Source organism: Thamnophis sirtalis, unplaced genomic scaffold, assembly GCF_051295495.1.
Source record: "Thamnophis sirtalis isolate CommonGarterSnake01/CBP01778 unplaced genomic scaffold, rThaSir2_p1.2 scaffold_6, whole genome shotgun sequence".
NCBI classification, from domain to species: domain Eukaryota; kingdom Metazoa; phylum Chordata; class Lepidosauria; order Squamata; family Natricidae; genus Thamnophis; species Thamnophis sirtalis.
Window position 1 is genome coordinate 102368886 of NW_028261386.1, and position 19630 is coordinate 102388515.

The window sequence follows — 19630 nt, forward strand, 5'->3', positions numbered from 1 at the left end:
ATAAAAAATATTACAAGAACAAATCCAAAATCAACATATTCGCAACAGCTAGACCCATTTCTTATATTTTCCACTTACCTAAAGATATATATTGCTTGATATATCATCTTAGCCCAACTCCTAAAGGGAAAATCAAGTTTGTAAAGGGTTTTTTTTGGAAGGCTGACATATTCAGGATACTACAAATCTTGGCACCTCATGGTTGGGGTGGGTTTGAGATTGGGAAAAAAAAGGGGGGGGAAACCCTGCGTCTCATCAGATTATATTATTTATTATTTAAACAAGTTCATATAGCCACCCAGCTCATATAGGGTGCCTCCAGGTGTCTTCCAACATTAAAACAGTGTAAAACCCATATTTCTTCCACCCACTGCAGTGACAATTAAACTGCTGGCAGTTGGCAGAATTAGCTTGCAATATCACATTCTAACCACTGAACCATCCTGAATTTTTATGCTTGGAAAAGCATAATAAGACAACCCCTGGATTTTATGAGAGCTTTTGATCAAACCTCTGATACTGAAAACACGTAGACCAAACCACCCAAACCACCTCCACCGTCACAATGATGTAGACCAGGCATGAAATCCTCTTACCTTCACTACCGATTTGGAACCGGGAGCGCATGCGCGCTTGCCTGTCCCTAATGACGTCTGGGTGGGTGGGTGGAGCCTCCTTCTGCTGCTACCGGTTCATCTGAACCTGGGCGAAAGGGCGAAACACCACCTCTGGTGTAGATCCAATCAAGTTTCTCCATGAAAATATCCAGGAAGCTGACAATAATATAGAAATTATTTATTTATCATGGCCTGGAAATTGGGATTCAGGTATGAAAATAAAAATGCAATAACATCGTTGTGGCTGCATCTCCTATTGGTAAATCCATAATTCTTCATATAATGATTCATTACAAATAATTGGCATGTAAATCAGAAGTGCTTTTGTATTTTTAAAACATACTGATTTTTACAGCAACACTTTTCCAAATTAGGTTATTACTCAATCGTGTTTGATGTCCTCCCTTGCTCATTTTTGAAATACAGAAGTTCTGCTGACACAATGATTGACTAAAGATCAACCTTCTTAAATATTTGAACAAAGGACTCTATTTCGCAATTAGTTAGTCCTCGCCTGAAAATTTAGATTCACTGGACAATTTTGAAATCCGAGATGATGATATATTCATAATCACATATCCTAAATCTGGTAAGTTCAAAGATGTCTTCCAAGAAAAGTTAAACTTGTGTCCAATATTGTTATTCAGTTCCTCAATGTTTTGGTTGCTGTGACACTGTTGCTCTATAACAAGATTTTAACATTTAGCATTTTATAAGAAGCTGGAAATGTAGGGAAAATAAGATGGTAAACCTCTACTTTCATTGTTTATATTTTACTCCACATTGGTAACCTTGGCTAGTCACTCGCATTCAGCCCAATCCACCTCACAGGGCTGTTGTGAGGAAAATAGGAGGGGGAGGAAGTATTAGGTATTTTTGCCACCTTGAGTTAGTTCTAAAACTAAAAAAGGCAGTTTAGAAATAAATGTACAAATAAATAGCCATTTTTTTCTCAATCATCCATCAGCTCAGTCTGTGAATTTTAGTAGAGTTAATTGTCTTTGTGCATATCTAAAACATTTGCTATTCTCCCTGATAGGAAGGTTTGATTTGCATAAGTTCAACTTTCTCCAAATAATAATTGGTGAATTAATTTAATTATTCGTTATTTGTAGGAACAATATGGACTCAGAATATTGTCAGCTTGATTGTTTATGAAGGTCACCAAGATGGAACTGAAAATATAACATTATTTGACCGAGCACCATTTCTGCACTATAATATATTCCATAAAGATTTACCTAGTCGCCCATCACCTCGCGTCATTTGTTCCCATCTGCCCTACAATTTGGTACGAAAAAGAAGAGCAAAAGTAAGACATCTTTTGTTAACTTGTGAGCTAGCGTGGGGAGCTGCCTCGATTCATTTCGTTTAGCTCTGTGTCTGAACGTTTTATTAACAAATAGGCAAGAGTACACAAACAAATATTATATTGTTCCAGTATGTTGGAATAGCAAATTCTGAAGTGTGAGGGGGAAAAACACAAACAAAACAGTGTTAATCTCAGAAGGTCATGCCCAGCAGAAACAGCTAACAACCAAACTGAATATCAAACCCCTTAAACTTATTTTTCCCAAGGTGACACACCCAGGTAGATCGTAATACTTGGTGTTGCATGCTCAGTTGCAATCTTAACATAACTGGAGGATGTCACATTGAGGGATGCTATTTTTAGCCCTCAAATCCCTTTGCACAATTTCTACTCTCATTCACTCATGCCCTAGTCAGTGGAAGTTTCACTGGTGCAAAATGCATTGGTCTATTCTCTAGAACTGCATTCATTACACCTCTGCTTTGGAAACTGCATTGCTAACCTGTCTGCTTTTATATTCAATTCATGGTGAAGGTTTTGATGTTTAAATTCCTTCATCAGTTGGGAACATGTTATTTGAAGAATCTCCTCTCCCCAGTTACAGCTATGCATTGCATCAAGTCCAGCAGGAAAGGCATGTCAGGGTCCCATCAGCTAGGGAGATTTGTCAGGCAGGATCCAGGAAGAAAACCTTTTCTTCTGTGTTGTCTGCCATATGGAAAATCATTCCTCCAAGTCAAGGTTGGCCCCAATCCTGGTGGACTGCTGGAAGGCTCTCAAACATGGTTTTGTTAATGAGCTTTGAGATCCCGTGATAGAATGGAGCCTGTTAGATGAATGTGTGAAAGTTACTTGATGAACTCTCTGTATGCTGTATGCTGTCAATCTGTCTTTCTTCTCCTTTTTGTCTTGGTTTTTTTGACTAGGTAGTATCATCTCCCTCTTACAGATTATTTTTGTGCTTAGAAATCCAAAGGATATCTTGGTTTCTAGCTACCATTTTCAAAAATTAATAGTCAAAACAGAAACCCCAAAAGACTTCAATATACTTTTTGAAAAGTTTTTGGCTGGCAAAGGTAAGAAGAATTTGATCATGACAATGTTTTGTCCATTTTTGTTTTGGATAAAGACTATAAATATATTTCAATCCGTTTCCCACCAAGAGCAAACAATCCACTCTTTCTCCTTACATAACGAATAATGATTCTCTATACTCGTCCAGTAATTTGTCCAAACTGTACACAAATATTTTACAGTGGGAAGTGTGCAGTCATAGGATTCCTTTTTTTTTTTGAGAATTTTTTTTTAGTATATTTTATTTTTATTTTCATACACTCACATGTATACACCATACAGTATTAAACAATAATTGCATCAATTCCTCTTGTCGAGAATGCCCCAGGAAATAAAAGCCCAATATACCTCTTCCATTCTCCATACACCTCTTTCTTCCACCACCCTCCAACTTTCTATCTTCCCTCCATCATCCCCCTCTACCCTACTTCCCTTCGCCCTCTACCACTCCTCTCTCCAGATCCACTCCCCCCTTCCTTTTCGCCTTCCCCCCACCCACTCTCCCATCCCTCTCTACCCATCTTTCTTCTTTCCTACTCCTCCTCCCCTCGGTGTATTTCCACTATATGTTAATGTATTTGGCTTATCCTATTTTTAAAGAAAAATTAGAGAAAAACAGTATACATGTGAAGTCACATTGCATTGAGATCTAACACATCATGTCTAGCCTAATATATATCCCTCCCTCCCTCCACCCTCCCCCGACCCCCTTCCTCCCCCCCTGACCTCCCAGAACCCGTACACGGTATAGATTTTTAACAAACATAGTCTAAAATCTATTGAGAAAAAAGAAATAAAGAAATTAATAACATCTCTACACTGATCTTAGCTTCTTCTTGCTAAGCTAACTTTAAACAATTTAAATCATTACTGATCTTAAGCATAGGCTAACTGGAATTTCTTGGTTCCGTATTTATTTTGTATATAGTCAATCCATTTTTCCCAGTCTCATTTATATCTCTTATTTGAGTGATCTTTAAGATATGCCGATATTTTAGCCATCTCGGCTAAATTTGTAACTTTCAATGTCCATTCTTGAGTTGTAGGCAGGTCTCCCTTCTCCAGTATTGCGCCACCAACAGTCTTGCTGCCATAATTAAGTGCAGGATCAAGTTAGTCTCTATCGCTGTAAAGTCAGTACTTATACCTAGCAAAAATAACTGAGGGGTAAACTTTATCCTTCTTTTAAAGATATTTTGCATAATCCACCATATTTTTATCAAAATGCCTTAACCTTTTGGCAAGTCCACCATATATGGAAATAGGTAGCATTGAGAGAACCACATCTCCAACATTTGGGTTGCAAATTCAGATACATAGAAGCCAGCTTTTTAGGATCTAAATGCCATCTATAGAACATCTTGTAAAAATTTTCTCTCAGGTTTTGAGCTTATGTAAATTTCACATTTCTTACCCAAATTTTTTCCCATGTAACCAACATTATTGGTTCTACAATATTTTGAGCCCACTTTAACCATACAATCTTTAATTAACTCTGTTTACGAATCTATCTGTATTAATACATTATATATCCTCTTTATATGCATTAAACTTTGATCTCTTATTTGTTTAAATAAGTTGTCCTCAATTTGGACAAAACCAATTTTTTGATCTATTTTCCACCTGGCCTGTAATTGCCCATACTGGAACCATGTTTGAACTGCCTTCTCCTCTTTTAATACCTCTAATGATTTTAATTGTAGTGCCCCTCCCTCCAAAATAAGAAGCTGTCTATAAGTAATTCTATTCTGTTTCGTGCTATATTTATATTTTCAATTGCATGTCTAGGAATTGCCCACATAGGTATCTTATCATTTAATTTATGTTGATATTTTTTCAAAACCCGCAGTAAAGCATTTCTTAAAATATGACTTTTAAAGTTTTTGTCCAATTTTTTGTTAAATAACAAGTAAGCATGCCAACCATATACCAGATCATATCCCTCAAGGTTCAGTATCCTATCATTAGTTAAATTGATCCAATCACTAATTACGGACAACACTACTGCATCATAATATAGTTTTAAATTGGGTAGTTTCAAGCCTCCCCTCTCGCGTATATCTTGCATTATTTTCAGCTTTATTCTTGGCTTCTTTCCTGCCCATACTAATTTATTTATTTTTTTAATAAATGTTTTTTAATTTTAGTTTAAAACAGGTACACATCTTTCTTTACATCTGTAGAAAATGTATCAATCAATTACAGATAAGTTTTGGTACATCTCCTCCACAGTCAACCAACATAACTCATATTAACTAAAGCATTATTATATATCCATTTTCATTTAACTGTAATTATTATTTAGAAATATTGATAAAAGTAATAATCTTGAACAATCCCTGCCCACACCGGTGGGAGAGGAAAAAATCAAAAAAAAAAAAGGACAAATAAAAATTAAAAATTAAAATAAAAAATAAAAAATAAAAATAATACAGAAAAAGACAAAAACGACAAGAGACAAGGCAGGAAGACAAAACAAAACACAGGTGTCTATCATGAAAAAAAAAAGAAGTATATCAACTGGTTACAACATGCTTTGGTGCTTCTCTTCCATTAACTCATATTAATTCAAATATCTTAACTCGAATATTTACCATATCAACATCATTATACCTCCAGTTTTAATTACCTATGGTTATTTAAACATCCTTCATCCTTAGCTATGCATTACATAATTAATCCATAACACATGCTGACAATTCATTTACTTATTTGTAAAATCCTCTATTATCATCAAATCCTCATATCCTATTTTAGCTGGACATCCATAATATTTAATTATATCATGTATCATAACATTTTCCCAGTATTGATTAACATTTGATTGTATGTATTTTATTTAGTTTTTTAATAGTGATAATTATTGTAGTTAATACTCTTTATGTATAATCTTCCAATTGTTAGTTATCATATCAACTCCACATTATATACATTGCTATCAATATCAATTATTATTCAACTATATCTGTTACAAGAAAAAGCAATTAGGTTTAACTAGTTTTCAATTGTATTCTTCAATCTATCAGCCAGTTCCAAATTATATATATTACTATCCATATCAGTCATTATTCAGTTATATCTATTACACATTAAGGTAATCAGATTTAGCTAGATTTTAAATTACGTTCTTCCATCTATCAGCCAGTGTCTCTCCAATAGCAAGATCTTCTCCAGCCAATTGCCACACGTTGGCTAAATTTACCAAATGTTTTCATAAGCAAATCCAGACAAAGATATTTTGGCACCTTTGGACTCTGAATGTCAGTGATGAAATAATAATGTTGTCCTGGGCTTGTAAAATTTTCCAAATTAACTTTAATTCTCAAGGGTGGATTTTCCATTCCTCCTGCACTCTGTCTTTTTAAATGAGTCTTCTTTATAGCTCCCCCCCCCTCCTTTCTTCCTCTGAGATAGACCAGACACCATTTCTCACATTTTCCGTTTGTATTTCAGGAGCATTTAAACATTCAACGATCTCAGTTTTTTACTTCATATTTTAAAATCAGATGATCCAATTTTCTTTCCAGCCTTTGATAAGAGTCAAAGAGTCCTCTGCATGCAGAAAAAAGAATCTGAAATGAAATCTTGGAGGTATTTTGGGACGCCATGATGTGTCGCAGTTAAAAATTGCAAGCTCTTTTTTTCCCCCACAGACTTCTTAGTCTCTTACAGGCTGTGCAATCTTATCTGATCGTAAACAAAGCCAAGTAATAAAGTAATAAAAGTGTCGAATCGTGACGGGCTAATTAGTAGAAAATAAATTTTACGATCCACTTAGGGAGATTCAGAGGGGGGAGGATGTCGAGGAGTTTCTTGAAGCATTTAAGAAGTAAAGTAACCACCAGCCATAAATCCATTAAAAAAAGCCAATTCGCCGCTAAATTTTCCTGTTCTTTGGTTTCAGTTATCTTAAGTTTTTAACGCGAACAGTCTCTCTTGGATGATAAAATCAGCTTACCAGATGACATCACTTCTACCATTCTTAGGGGCAACCTGCAGTTTCAGTTAGCACGCAGCTAATCCAAAAAGGAATTGGCATGAGGAGTTAATACCCCCCCCCCGAGACTTGCGGGTGTCTCTGAGGTCCTGGGTCTCTCCTCACCTTCACTGTCGTCTACGGGACAGCTAGAGTTCAAAGAACCCGTCCAAAAATCCTTCGGTATAGAGGAATTTCAGGAGTAGCCTGAAACTCCATCTTCTCACTGCTAAGCCCCTAATAGATTGATACCCTTCTGCCATTCTAAAAGATTCACATCTTTTTTAAGTATAGGTAACATTTGGAAAAGAAATAAATATTTTGGTAAGATATTCATTTTCACTGATGCGATTCTTCCCAGCAAAGATAAGTGTAACTTCTCCATTTTTTCATCTCTATCTGTATACTATGCCAGAGTGGTTCATAATTATACTTGTATAATTTCCCATTTGAGATTGCAATATTAACTCCAAGATATTTACCCTTTTTGACTACCTCACATCCTAACATTCCTCCTAACTCCTCCTTTTGTTTAGCATTCATATTTATGGCTAATATTTTTGTTTTCCCTAAGTTTATTTTAAAACCAGACACTTAACCATATTGATTAATCGTATTCATTAAAACCATACTGGATTCCTGCGGTTGTTCCAATATTATAACCAAATCATCCACAAAAGCCGGCACTCTGTATTCTTGCTGCCTAACCTTAATTCCTTTTAGGCCCTCCAAGCCCCGTATTTTATTCAATAATACCTCCAAAGTTATAATAAACAATAGTGGGGACAAAGGACAGCCCTGTCTTGTACCCTTTTCAATTTGAAAGGATTCTTCCATTGACTATAATTTGAGCTGTTTGCTGTTGAAATATTGCTTTGATTGCTTGTAAAAAACTATCTGCATTTTTTGCAATACCTTCAGCAAAAATTGCCAATTAACTCGATCAAAGGCTTTCTCAGCATCCAGAAATATGAACGCAGCAGGGATTTGATTGTTCTTTCCCAAGTATTCTAATGCATTAATAATTAATCTAAGATTACTTTTCATCTGTCTCCCTTGTATAAAACCTGTTTGATCAGGGTGTATCAATTGTTGGATAACCAGCATTAACCTATTTGCTAGTATTTTATTAAAAATTTTGTAATCTACATTAAGTAATGAAATAGGTCTGTAGTTTTTTTGGTTGAGTAATATCTTGATCTTCTTTGGGTATCAAAGATATAAAGGCTGTCTTCCATGAAGAAGGACCTTACCTTCCATTTGAATCTTATTAAATAATTCCCTAAGAGGTTCTACCATTTCCAACTGTAAGTTTTTATAGTAAGCCGCTGTCAAGCCATCTGTGCCTGGTGCCTTCCCTGACTTTAACTGTTTAATTGCCTGTAAAATTTCCCCCGAGGTTATTGGTTGATTCAATTTTTGCCTGTGTTCTTCTTTAACTAAGGGTATTTTTTCTTTATCTAAGTATTTGTCTATATCTAAACCATTAATTTTATCCCCCTTATACAACTCTGTAAAAAATTCCTGAAATGCCTTTTGAATCTCATCCTGTTGAAATACCTCCTTCCCTTTGTAGATCAATTTAGATATATTTCGAATTTTCTTTTTTTCCCTAATCTGATAAGCTAACCACCTGCCAGGTTTATTTGCATTACAAAAAGTATTGTGTTTTGCGTATAACAAACTGGTGGCTACCTGGTCAGAGATCAACATATCAAATTGGGATTTTAATGGGGTGATTGCTTCCTTGACCTTTATATCGGCTGGATTCATTGTTAACTCCAGCTCTTTCCTCTTAATTTTCTCCTCTAACTCTGTTCGTTTTACCCCTTGTTTATGTCTATGTGATTTATTTATATTTATCAATACTCCTCTCATATACGCTTTGCTTGCATCCCATACAAATTCCATAGGTGTATCCTTATTCATGTTAAAAACAAAGTATTCAGTTAGCATTTTTTTACAATCATTGATATACTTTTCATATCTAAATAAATTTTCATTCAATCTCCAAGACCTTCTTGCCTGTACCACCCCTCCCAATTCCATCCAAACTGGGTTATGATCCGAAAGGACTCTAGCTGCAATTTTTGTCTTCTTCACCCTAGAAAGCAAATCATTAGTGATTAATATGAAATCAATCCTGGAAAAGGATTGATGCCTATCAGGAAAAAAAGGTAAAATCGTATTCCTCTGCATTTCTTTCTCGCCAGATATCTCTCAGTTCAAAGTCATCCATCATGTCAAAAAAGGATTTAGGTAGTTTTGCTCGTATTTTAGTGTTTGGGTGAGAAATCTTCTTATCTCTCTTGGTATCTATAACACCATTCCAGTCACCCACTAATATACAAGACTTATAATCCCACTGTACTAATTTAGCATGAAGATTTCTATAGAAACCGTCTTCCTGTTGATTAGAAGCATAAATGCCCAAAAACAATGTCTTTTTCCCTTCTAGGATTAGATCTAATGCAATGTACCTTCCATAGGGATCTGCTTCAATTAATTCAGCTTTCATATCTGTTCTTAAGTATACAACTATACCAATTTTCTTTTCCATAGCAGAAGCTACAAAATGTTGACCGAATCTTGGATTACTCAAATATTTTTGATCAGTTGATTTGATATGAGTTTCTTGTAAACAAATTATATCATTCTTGAACTGTTTAAGATAGTGAAATATTTTCCTTCTCTTCTGTGGAGAATTCAATCCGTTGACATTCCATGTTAAAATCTTAGTTGTCAACTTTGGTTAGCTGAAGCTTTTTTAGAGCCTCCTGCATGGCCTGTTTAACCTTTGGCCTAGCTCCTCCCATGGCTTCTGAGGTTGTTGCTGTGGCTCCTTGATCAATAGCCGATAGTTGTTGCGGTTGTTGCATTTTAACTTGTTGCTCCATTCGTCTGGTAATCATATGGCTAGGTCTCTGTTCCTTAACACCTTGCGCTTCTAGAGGAGAGAGATGATCCATCTTATCTGGTAGTTGTGTGATTTGCTGTCTGTCTTGTCTTTCTTGTGATCTTTCTCTGGATCCAGAAGGTGCAGGATGTCCAACCTTCAAAATATTATGGTAGAAATCTCGGGCTTTCCATACGGAGTTGAGACGATATCTTTGCCTGTCCAGTGTGAGTATAATGCCAAATGGCGCGTCCCATCTATACTGTATCTGACGATTTCTAAGTTCTTCAACTAAAAAGGCATAATCTCTCCTGGCTCTTAGCATTTGAAGTGGTATCTCTTTCAAAACAGTCAGATCTTGACCCCCAATCTGGAACTTAGTTTTATAAGACTCTTGTAATATCGTGTTTCTAAGCTCTCTTGTAGTGAAATATATAACAATGTCTCGAGGAAGCTGCTTCTGCTTTGCCGCCCAAGAGTTAACACGATAAACTTTATTGATTTGCCAGTCAAACCCCTGTCTTCCCACCAGATTATCAAAGGTTTCTGAAAGAATCTGTTTCAGGTTTTCCTGTTTTTCTTCACGCAACCCCCTTACTCTTAATGCGAGTTCCATTTGTCTATACTGTATCATAATAATTTCTTTTTCAGCATTTTCAACTTTTTGTTGCACCACCTCTGTTTTCGATGTCAAATTAGTATTAGCTTGATTAAGATCCTCTAAACTATCTTCAACTCCTGAAACATGTTCTGTCAGTACAGTTACAAGCCCCAGCATATCATCTTTAATTTTAGCAACCCTGGCATCAATTTTATCATACAAGTCATCCTTAAGTTCTTTTATCTCCTCTTTTATCTCCCCTTTTATCTCCCCTTTAAAATCTTTCAGTTTGTTTTCCACTTTAATTGTCAGCATGTTATGAGCTTCACTCAGTTCTCTCAGGAAGAGTTCTGTTGTTAGTAACTCTCCAGTAGGGGGCATAGAGGACAGTGGCTGTGACTTTGCACCAAGTATTGGTGATGTGCTTCTGGGGGCTGAAGAAGGGGGTTTCAGATTAGGATTTAGTTTTGAGGCCATTCCAAGTTTTATCTTCAAGCAATTAGGAAAACTCTACTGGCACGCTATACAGTTGTGGAAAGAGGTACTAAATCACCCCTTTGTTTTGAGGTTTTTTTTTTAAACTTCGTAGAACTTTGCAGAAGGTTTCAAAAAATAAGCATTGTAACGAAACAGTTCAGCATATTCACCACCGTTTTGAATGTCTCTATATTAGCAAAGAGTCTTTTAGAAGTGAAACTAATTAGTAAAGATCTGTTGGCCGGCTGTGAGGCAAAATAAATCACTCCCTTCCTTTGAAGTTTTGAAACTCCGTATAACTAGATAAACATTCTTACTCAGCAATTCAGCTGGATCGTCACCATTTTAAGTGCCTCTTTAAATAGATAAAATAATGGAGAAGGATGTTGTAAAAAAAGAAGCTAGGATTCAAATAAACAATTAATGCTCTCACATACGAATTCTGCTCATTTTGAAATCAAGTAATTCAATCTTTGGTCTGAGTGGGAGAGATGCTTACATTGTGCTGCAAAGCAGCTGGAGATTTCCAGCACGGAACAGTTCTGCCTTAAGCTGCCCCCCCCTCTCTCTCCGCAGACACAGAAGCTGCAAAGATGAGAAAGGCATTTGCTCGACAAAACTTCTCTCCTTCCCTTCTTGCCCAAAGAGTAAGGTGTCTGTCAGATGTCTGATAGATGATCATCTAAACAGATAACTCGGGAGCAGCTATGTTTAGCTGCTTCCATCAGTAAATCCCGCCCAGGAAGTTGAGAAAATTTTATTGTTTTAGTTCAACAAAAAAAAAAATAAGAAAAAAGAATCATCTTTCGTTACATCTTGTTGAAAGTGTATCAATTGGTTACAAATATATTCCATGCATTTCTTCCACAGTTCTTACATATACTTCATTCAAATCATGTTGTACATTTTAAGTCAAGAAAGAAAAGTTATGTGTTTTACTATCCCTGTACCATAATTCTCATTTGCTTGCCATTGTTTAAACATGTTTTTAACTAGAATCATTTATATTACAAGACACTACTGGCGTTCATTTGCAATTTCAATAGATCTCCAATACCATTGCACCTTTATTACATGTTCTAAAATTAATTCAGTTAAGTAAGATATCTAAGCATTTCCCCTCTCCCTGTAACACATCTGTATGTATCATTAAATATTGTCCATTAACATTTCATTGTTATTATTGTACTTAACTAAAGGTTATTTACTGATTATCTCACCTCTCCTCTCCAGGCCCACACGATATTATAACTTTATAACCATCTTTAAACAATGATTTATTAATAAGATTTATAGGACTTTTCCCTCAATCCCAAATTAGTTAATTACGTGCTAAGAAAATAAACATTAGACATCTAAGACAATCCTAGAGATATTAACATTTCCACTTGACAATCACCCAGAATGTACATTAGCATTTCTATGGCCTGGTTATTTATCCTAACTAGGGTTATTATTTCTCTATTAGTATCATAGTAAATTTATGTTAATGGATAAATATTCAATGGTAATCTAAAACAGTCTATAAGGTAATAAAATCTATACTTAATAATCATCAAAAATTAACTAGTATTTTTCCATCAATTGGCATTATTTACCAGTATCTTTCCAGTAACAAAATAGTCCTTCATCTCTCACCAGTTGTTGTGTCAATTCTGTATCTAGAACTTTTACAGAGTATAAGACTTTTCTCCACACTTTGAAGCTTAAATGATCTGTCATGTGGTTTTGTTGCCCTTGAGTTGTTATTAATGTAAGCTTAACTTTGGTTGTGAGGTTTGTTTTTGAATAGATTTGTCTTATTAACTCCATCTTTTTTGCTCCTTCTTCTTCTCCTACATCTTGGAGTGTGGGGTGGAACACCAAATTATCAAAGTCACTTTTCCATCTTCCCTTCTTTCCACTTTCACTCACGTTTACTCCATTTATAAGTTCATCTGAGTTCTTATCTTTGTTTTCTGTATTTTCATTCCCTTCTTTAATTTCTGAGGCTGTAACCCCATCATCTTTTTTTGTGATACCCCATAGTCTGTCCCATTTCTTGTCAGATCTCCCAAGACCCTTTTGAGATGTTTTGAAGTCCAGCCAAAATGTTTTGAATTAACAAGTTTTCTTCATCTGAGTATTGCTCCATTTTTTTAGAGTAAGGAAAAATATAAAGAAAAAGCAAGAAGAATTTGGTACTATCTGCCACTCTAGCCTGTCACAGATTTTGAAGAATATATCTATTTTTATTTTAGACAAATGTTCTTTTATGGTTTTCAAAGAAGAAGAGTTCTAAAAATTTTCTTTCCTTTTCCAATTCTTCTCAAAATATTTTCCACACACCACTATTTGTGACCTTGGGTTTTTATCAGGTTTTAAAGAGGCGTTCCAAACCCTTCTGTTGTGCAGTCAGTATAGTCAGAAAAGAGTGAACAAAGGAAACATTGTTACAACAGCAAAGGGAAAAAAGCTTCAGATTTGGGCTTCCAAGTGGCAGATTCGACTCTTTTAAAACCTCTTTCCTTAAGTATCTTTAATATAATATTGTAACAAGTAGAAGAAGAAATTTATTAAAGTAAAAAGAGTTTTAATTTTAGCCAAAAAAGTTAAAGTAGTAAAGGGAAATAGGGGAAAAAAAGATCCCTTCACCTCAAGCGGAAAAAACGGAAGCGTTGCACTCACTCAATCCACAAAAGATTACAGACAAGAGCAAAAAACTTTCTAAGGCAGTCCAATAGGGATTAAATACACCACTTGGTTCCTGCTTAATGGACTAATTAAGCTTAAGAAAAGAGTTTCTTAGGGCAATCTTCTAAAAGAAAAGAAAAAAAACCTCACCAGGTGGAAATACTTTCATTTCTCTCTTCCTGGAGCCGTCTCCAACTATGTCAGTGGGGGGGGGGGCTGCCGGTTTGCGGCCAGTTGGAAGCGCTTCCCTTGGGTCGATCAGGGACATTGCGATGTCCCTGCGACCAGCAAGGCCTTGTCTCTTCGGGAGGGTTTTTGTCCTGCTGGAGCGTCCAAGGCCAAAGGTGTCATCGGCGGATTCGGACAGTTGAATCCACACAATGTAACATTGCAACATTGGCTCCACCTCCTCCCAGGATTCGAATAATGATTCTCTATACATCCAGTAATTTGTCCAAACTCTACAGAAATATTTTATAGTAGGAAGTGTGCAGTTGTGGGATTCAACTTTTTAACTACCAGTTCTGTGGGCATGGCTTGGTGGGTGTGGCATGGCTTGGTAGGGATGGCAGGTGAAGTATACTGAAAAAACTCCATTCCCTCACCACTCCAGGGGAAGGTTATGGCAAATCCCCATTCCCACTTGATCAGCTGGGACTCAGGAGGCAGAGAATTGATGGTGGCGGAGTCAGTTAGAGGTGGTATTTAGTGATTCTTCAAACTACCATTTTTTTCAGAGTATAAGACACACTTTTCCCTCAAAAAAGAGGCTGAAAATCTGGGTGCACCTTATACACTGAATACAGCATTTTTTGACTCCTGAAAACCCGCCCCCTTCACCAAAGTAGCCATGTATCGCCTACAGGAGGCATACAGAGTGCTGCTGGGGGCTGGGGAGGGCAGAAATAAGCAAAAACCAGGAGGTTTTTTGCTCAATTTTGCTCCCCCCAGCCCCCAGGAGCACTCTGTAAGCCTCCGAATGGGTAAGAGAAAAGAGATAACCAGAGTTAGTTCTTTGAATATTTGAAGAAGTATAAAAAAATTAAACCAGATTGCCCCAAAGTTCCAAATAAGAAAAAGCAAAGAAATGAAAGAATATAGCAGCATCTTGACAAAAATCCCACCATAAGAAGTTGGAGTATGCAACCACATTAGTTACAACTCTCATTCTTTCTCTGTCCTCTCCACATTCGGTGATGTTAGGAAAGCCCCTCAGTTGTGCTCTCATGCTTTGATTTTTAGGCCCACCAGGATCACAATGGAGGAAATTCAAGCATGAATAATGTAGAAAGAGCTGAGGTGGCGCAGTGGTTACAATGCAGTACTGCAGGTTACTTCTGTAGACTGCTGACTGCCAGCAGTTTGGTAGATTGAATTTCGCCAGGCTGAATGTTGACTCAGCCTTCTATCCTTTCGAGGTGGATTAAATGAGGACCCAGATTGTTGGGGGGCAATATGCTGACTCTGTGAGCCATTTACAGAGGACTGTAAAAGCACTACGAAGCAGTACATAAGTCTAAGTGCTATTGTTATTACTATCCCTGACACAGATGGTCAGCTGCATCACTGCATGACCGAGATGAAGCTATCAGTGTTTTACAGTCCGTGTTTTGTATTTCGTGACTAGACTATGTAAATATTAGGGGAGCCTCTTCTTAAACTATCATGCTTTGATCTTTAGACCCACCAGGATCATAAAGTTGTGGGGAAAATTCAAGCAATAATCTTTATATGTAACTCATTTCTCTCCTATCAGTGGTTTGTAGTTCATGGCTAGACCATGTAGAAGGCTGGTGTGCTCATAAGGGTGATTTCAATATTCTCTTCCTGTCTTATGAAGAAATGAAAAAGGTAAGATGTGTTTGTGTTCTGTAGTGCAATATGAACAATCATTTAGCACAGAAAGCTTTGGAAATGATGGGATGTGTAAATAACTTATTCCAATGGGGAATAGCAGAGGTGAACACAGAGCCAATCTTGGTTATTTCTGTGATCTCCTAGAGAACTGCTAAACGAGTTCAGCAAAAGAAAGCCGATCTAATTTTTGATAGACTTATTTAATAGGGAAAAGGAAAATCTAATTAGCACAATGTACCTGCAATCAGAAAAATCATAGCCAGAGCCTATTATATTATATTATGTTGTATTGTATTGCATTGCATTGCATTATAATTATAAGTATAAATGTAAATATATATGATATCAATATGAACATCAATATTTGTATCAGAAGAGATTGACTCAACTCAAGGGCATTTGTAAGAGAGGCAGTTTTAAAACTTGCTTGGGAACTGGCCACCCTCTGATGCAGCCAAGAAAACATGAAAACATTCAACAGAAGTCCCAAAGAAGCATTTCTTTTTTTAATTCATTGATTTTGTTTCCATGTAGTTTTCATTTTAAAAATTACTTTATCTCAAGGTAATTTTTTCAGTAGGAAAATAATTAAAGTTTAATATGCAAGATACTGTATAACGAAGAAATTATCTTGAGAATTTCCCAAAGATATAAACAAAAAATTCCAATTTTTTCTCCATTGTTATAGATGAACTAATATAAAGCTCTATCAAATTACAGGATTTGAGAAGTTCTGTACTGAAAATATGCAACTTCCTAGGAAGAGAACTAACTGAAAAGGAGGTGGATGAGGTGGTGTATAAAGCAACATTTGATAACATGAAGGTGGATTCTAGAGCAAACTACACGTTATTGCCTCCTGGGATTCTAGTTTTCAGCAAAGGAAACTTTCTTCGCAAAGGTAGATTAGTAATAATTCATACTCTGGGGCTTTTGGAATGTGCCAGGCTTCATCTGAAACCAGGGTTGTCACCTTCACTTCAAAGGTGCTTTCTAAAGTGGTATGGATATGTCCCAACAGCCTCTCTTTCTGCTGTCTCTCCATGATGTTGTGTTTGCCTCATCAGCAGCCTACATTTGAGGCAGCCGTAAGCTTTTCTTAGTTGTGCCAATGTTGGTGTTCTCCTGTTCACCCTAACAAATTTCTGGTGTGGATATAATCCAATCTATTTCAATGATCATTCTGTTGCTTGCACAATGTAATGATTCTTCAGGAATTGAATTGTTTTACCTCATACTGACCACTTTAGAACGGTGGAGACACAACCTCTTCACTCTCTACCTTGGGTAATCTCCCACACCAGGTGTGTGGTGAGTCACATGGTTAGGACGTTGGGTTGAAAGTTAGCAAGCCCATGTTTGAAATCCAAGTGCTGCTGCATGGTGGAGTGAGCTCCTGTCACTCACTCTAGCACCTTGTTGAGAACTTGAAAGGAGCACCTCTCCCGGGGCATCTCCCTGGAAACAGTGATGTCACTGACTAATCCTTTCAACCTGGAAAGGATAATCTCTTAAGCATTGAACCAACTGGGTGGACTCAAGATCATTTAGAACCTCACTGGGAGATCATTAATTCTATGACTAAAGTAATGAAAAGGCCTCTAAAAACACCATGGCAGCACAGCTTTGGTTTCCAAAGTTGCAGCTGAACAAATCACAAGACTTCTGGAACACTGTCCTTTGGACGAATGAGACCAAGGGGGAGATGTTTGGCCACAATACAAAGTGCCACGCTTGACAAAAACCAAACATGGATATGAGCACAAACATCTTATACTAACCATCAAGCATGGTGATGGAGGGGGGATGATTTGGGCTTGATTTGTGTCACAGGGCCTGGACACCTTGCAGTCACTGAATTGTCCATCAACTACATTAAATACCAAAGTATTCAAGAGTCACATGTGAAGCCAGCGGTCTGACAACTAAAGATTGGCCAACATTGGGTCGTGCAACAGGACAATGACCCTAAGCGCACCAGCAAAAATACCACGGAATGGCTGAAAGGGAAAAGAATTAAGGTATTGCAATGGCCCAGTCAAAGTCCTATCCTCAACCTGATTGAAATGCTACAGGGAAACCTCGTGAAACAAGTAAACAAATGCTCAGAAACCTCAGTTAACCGAAGCCATGTTGTAAAGAATAGTGGGCCAAAATTCATCCAAAATTATTGAATCTTAAGTTTTACATACACAGATTCTCCATTTTGGTTTCCTTTTTCAAAAACAAATCATGACATGGTGTAATGTCATGTTGTTCATCTGAGGTTGTATTTACTTACTTTTAAGAACTGCTAAGGGGCAGATTTTTACGATGTTCTCAGACAACAAAACCATGGAACAGAAGCAGGGTATATGTCCTGTTTACATGACTGTATATACATTCAAACACAAACTTAGTCACAGAAAAATGCATAAGAATGACCATTTTGGTGACAGGATGACATAAATAGCCTATAGATAAAATGAATACGAAAACTGTTAAGATATTTTTAACCATTGTTTCCCAGACACTGTTGGGGACTGGAAGAACCACATGACTGTTGCCCAGAGTGAAAGGTTTGACCGTGTCTTTAAGGAGAGGATGGAAAAGCTGCCCTTCAAGTTCTGCTGGGATATTCAGGAGGATCCAGAGCCTATTTCCAGCTCAGTGATTGAAAATAATGTGTGATATAAACTTTCAAATGGCTTGAATCATAGATGACCTTCCAAGAATGGTCTTTATGTAATCTTGTAATTTTCAATTCTCAACTCTGTTGGGACTATAGGACAGAGCAACATTAAATTCTTCATTATTTTTAAACATTGTACAGCATTTGTTTATTGATTTAGATTTCTATAGCTACCTGAGCAGTGTTGGGTTTCATTTTTTCCCTACCAGTTCAGTGGGTGTGGCTTGGTGGAGGGTTTCATGTGACTGAGTGGGCAAGTTGGGGTGACACCATTCCACCAAGCCACACCCACCCAAACCATGCCCACAGAACCCACAGAAAAGTTTGGCCAAGTCTTCTAGTATTCAACCTGGCTTCTTCTCGCCTCCTTCTCATGTTTGCTCTGTGTGCCTGAGCCCAAGAAGGAGAAAAGCAGCCATGTTGAATGCTGCAGCAGAGAGAAGCCAAAGTTTTCTGCCTCTCTTTGCAGCAGAGGTGCTCGGAAGGCCCTTTCCTCTGTGTTGAAGTACCTTAAAAACTGAATCTGGTGGCTTCCTTCTGAGCAGCTCCGCTGGGACACTGTCCCTCTGGTATAACAGTCCCCATTGCTTTTTGCCAGTTAGACGGTTCTATAGCTGGGGGAGCCATGCCCATTTTGTGACTGAACCAATAGACATGTTGATGGGAAATCACCAGGAGACAATAAGTTTTATTGTTGCACCAGGAATGGACCGGCCTTTCATACTGGGCTTACCCTAAGGTGACCAGACGTCCCGCTTTTGGCGGGACACACCCGCTTTCCAATGCATTTTCCCGCGTCCCACCCGCCTTTTTAAAAGGCACGCTTTTTTTGGCGCTCGCAGCTCCCGCCCATCAGCTGCTAGCTTGCTGGGCTGGCTCATCTGGTAGGATAGAGAACAGAATGATGAGCCAGCCCAGCAAGCTAGCAGCTGATGGGCGGGAGCTGCGAGCGCCAAAAAAAGCGTGCTTTTAGCCTTTTACCTACTACCTACAAATTTAAGCCAGCCCAGCCTGCCGCTCACTGATTGGATTGGGCTGGACTCCAGCCAATCAGTGAGCTGGCTGGGATGGGAAATTTTCAGCACGCTTGCGCGAGTCTCCATTTCCTTTCGACAAAAGATGAAAGAGTTGCAGCTGCGCTGACTGGTGAATAATCTAATTCTAATCGAATTTTCCGCTCGCCGCGGCAGGAGGAGAGGTTGGGGGCAGCTGCAGCCGCCCACGGCAAAGAAGTTCCACGCGCTTCCGGGGCTCCCGCCGCTTGGCAGAAGCCCCTGAAGCGCGTGGAAGTTGTCTGCGGGGCAGCTGCCAGCGCACCCACCTCTCCTCCTGCCTCTTTGTGAATGGGATCGCCGCCTCCGAGAGCGTGGGAGCGGCCGCGAGGAGTCCGTTCGTGCAGCGCCCCCACCTCTCCTCCTGCCTCTTCGTGAATGGGATCGCCGCCTCCAAGAGCGTGGGCGCAGCGGCAGCTGCCCG

General features: G+C 37.9%; 1 protein-coding gene across 4 annotated transcripts; it reads left to right on the forward strand.

Annotated features, from left to right (window-relative positions):
- Nucleotides 1-18717, forward strand: LOC148045141 (amine sulfotransferase-like). Of its 4 annotated transcripts, none has more exons than XR_015697069.1 (6): nt 1-1206; nt 1733-1929; nt 2879-3005; nt 15383-16384; nt 17317-17504; nt 17993-18129. XR_015697069.1 is itself a non-coding variant. In XM_087718602.1 (6 exons), the coding sequence occupies exons 4-6, from the start codon at nt 15469-15471 to the stop codon at nt 18151-18153; spliced, it is 351 nt and encodes a 116-aa protein (XP_087574728.1). In that variant the 5' UTR covers nt 1-1206; nt 1733-1929; nt 2879-3005; nt 15383-15468; the 3' UTR covers nt 18154-18717. The 4 variants fall into 4 exon arrangements, 2 of the variants coding, with proteins under 2 accessions (XP_087574728.1, XP_087574727.1); XM_087718602.1 differs by lacking the exon at nt 17317-17504 and having other exon boundaries at nt 15383-15477; nt 16204-16384; nt 17993-18717; XR_015697068.1 differs by lacking the exon at nt 17993-18129 and having other exon boundaries at nt 17317-17943.
- Nucleotides 18718-19630: the final 913 nt, after the last annotated feature.

Coding starts and splice junctions, on each gene's coding strand:
- LOC148045141 (XM_087718601.1), top strand. Junction 15,478..16,203: donor CTTATGAAGAAATGAAAAAG/GTAAGATGTGTT, acceptor ATCAAATTACAG/GATTTGAGAAGTTCTGTACT. Junction 16,385..17,992: donor AGGAAACTTTCTTCGCAAAG/GTAGATTAGTAA, acceptor ATTGTTTCCCAG/ACACTGTTGGGGACTGGAAG.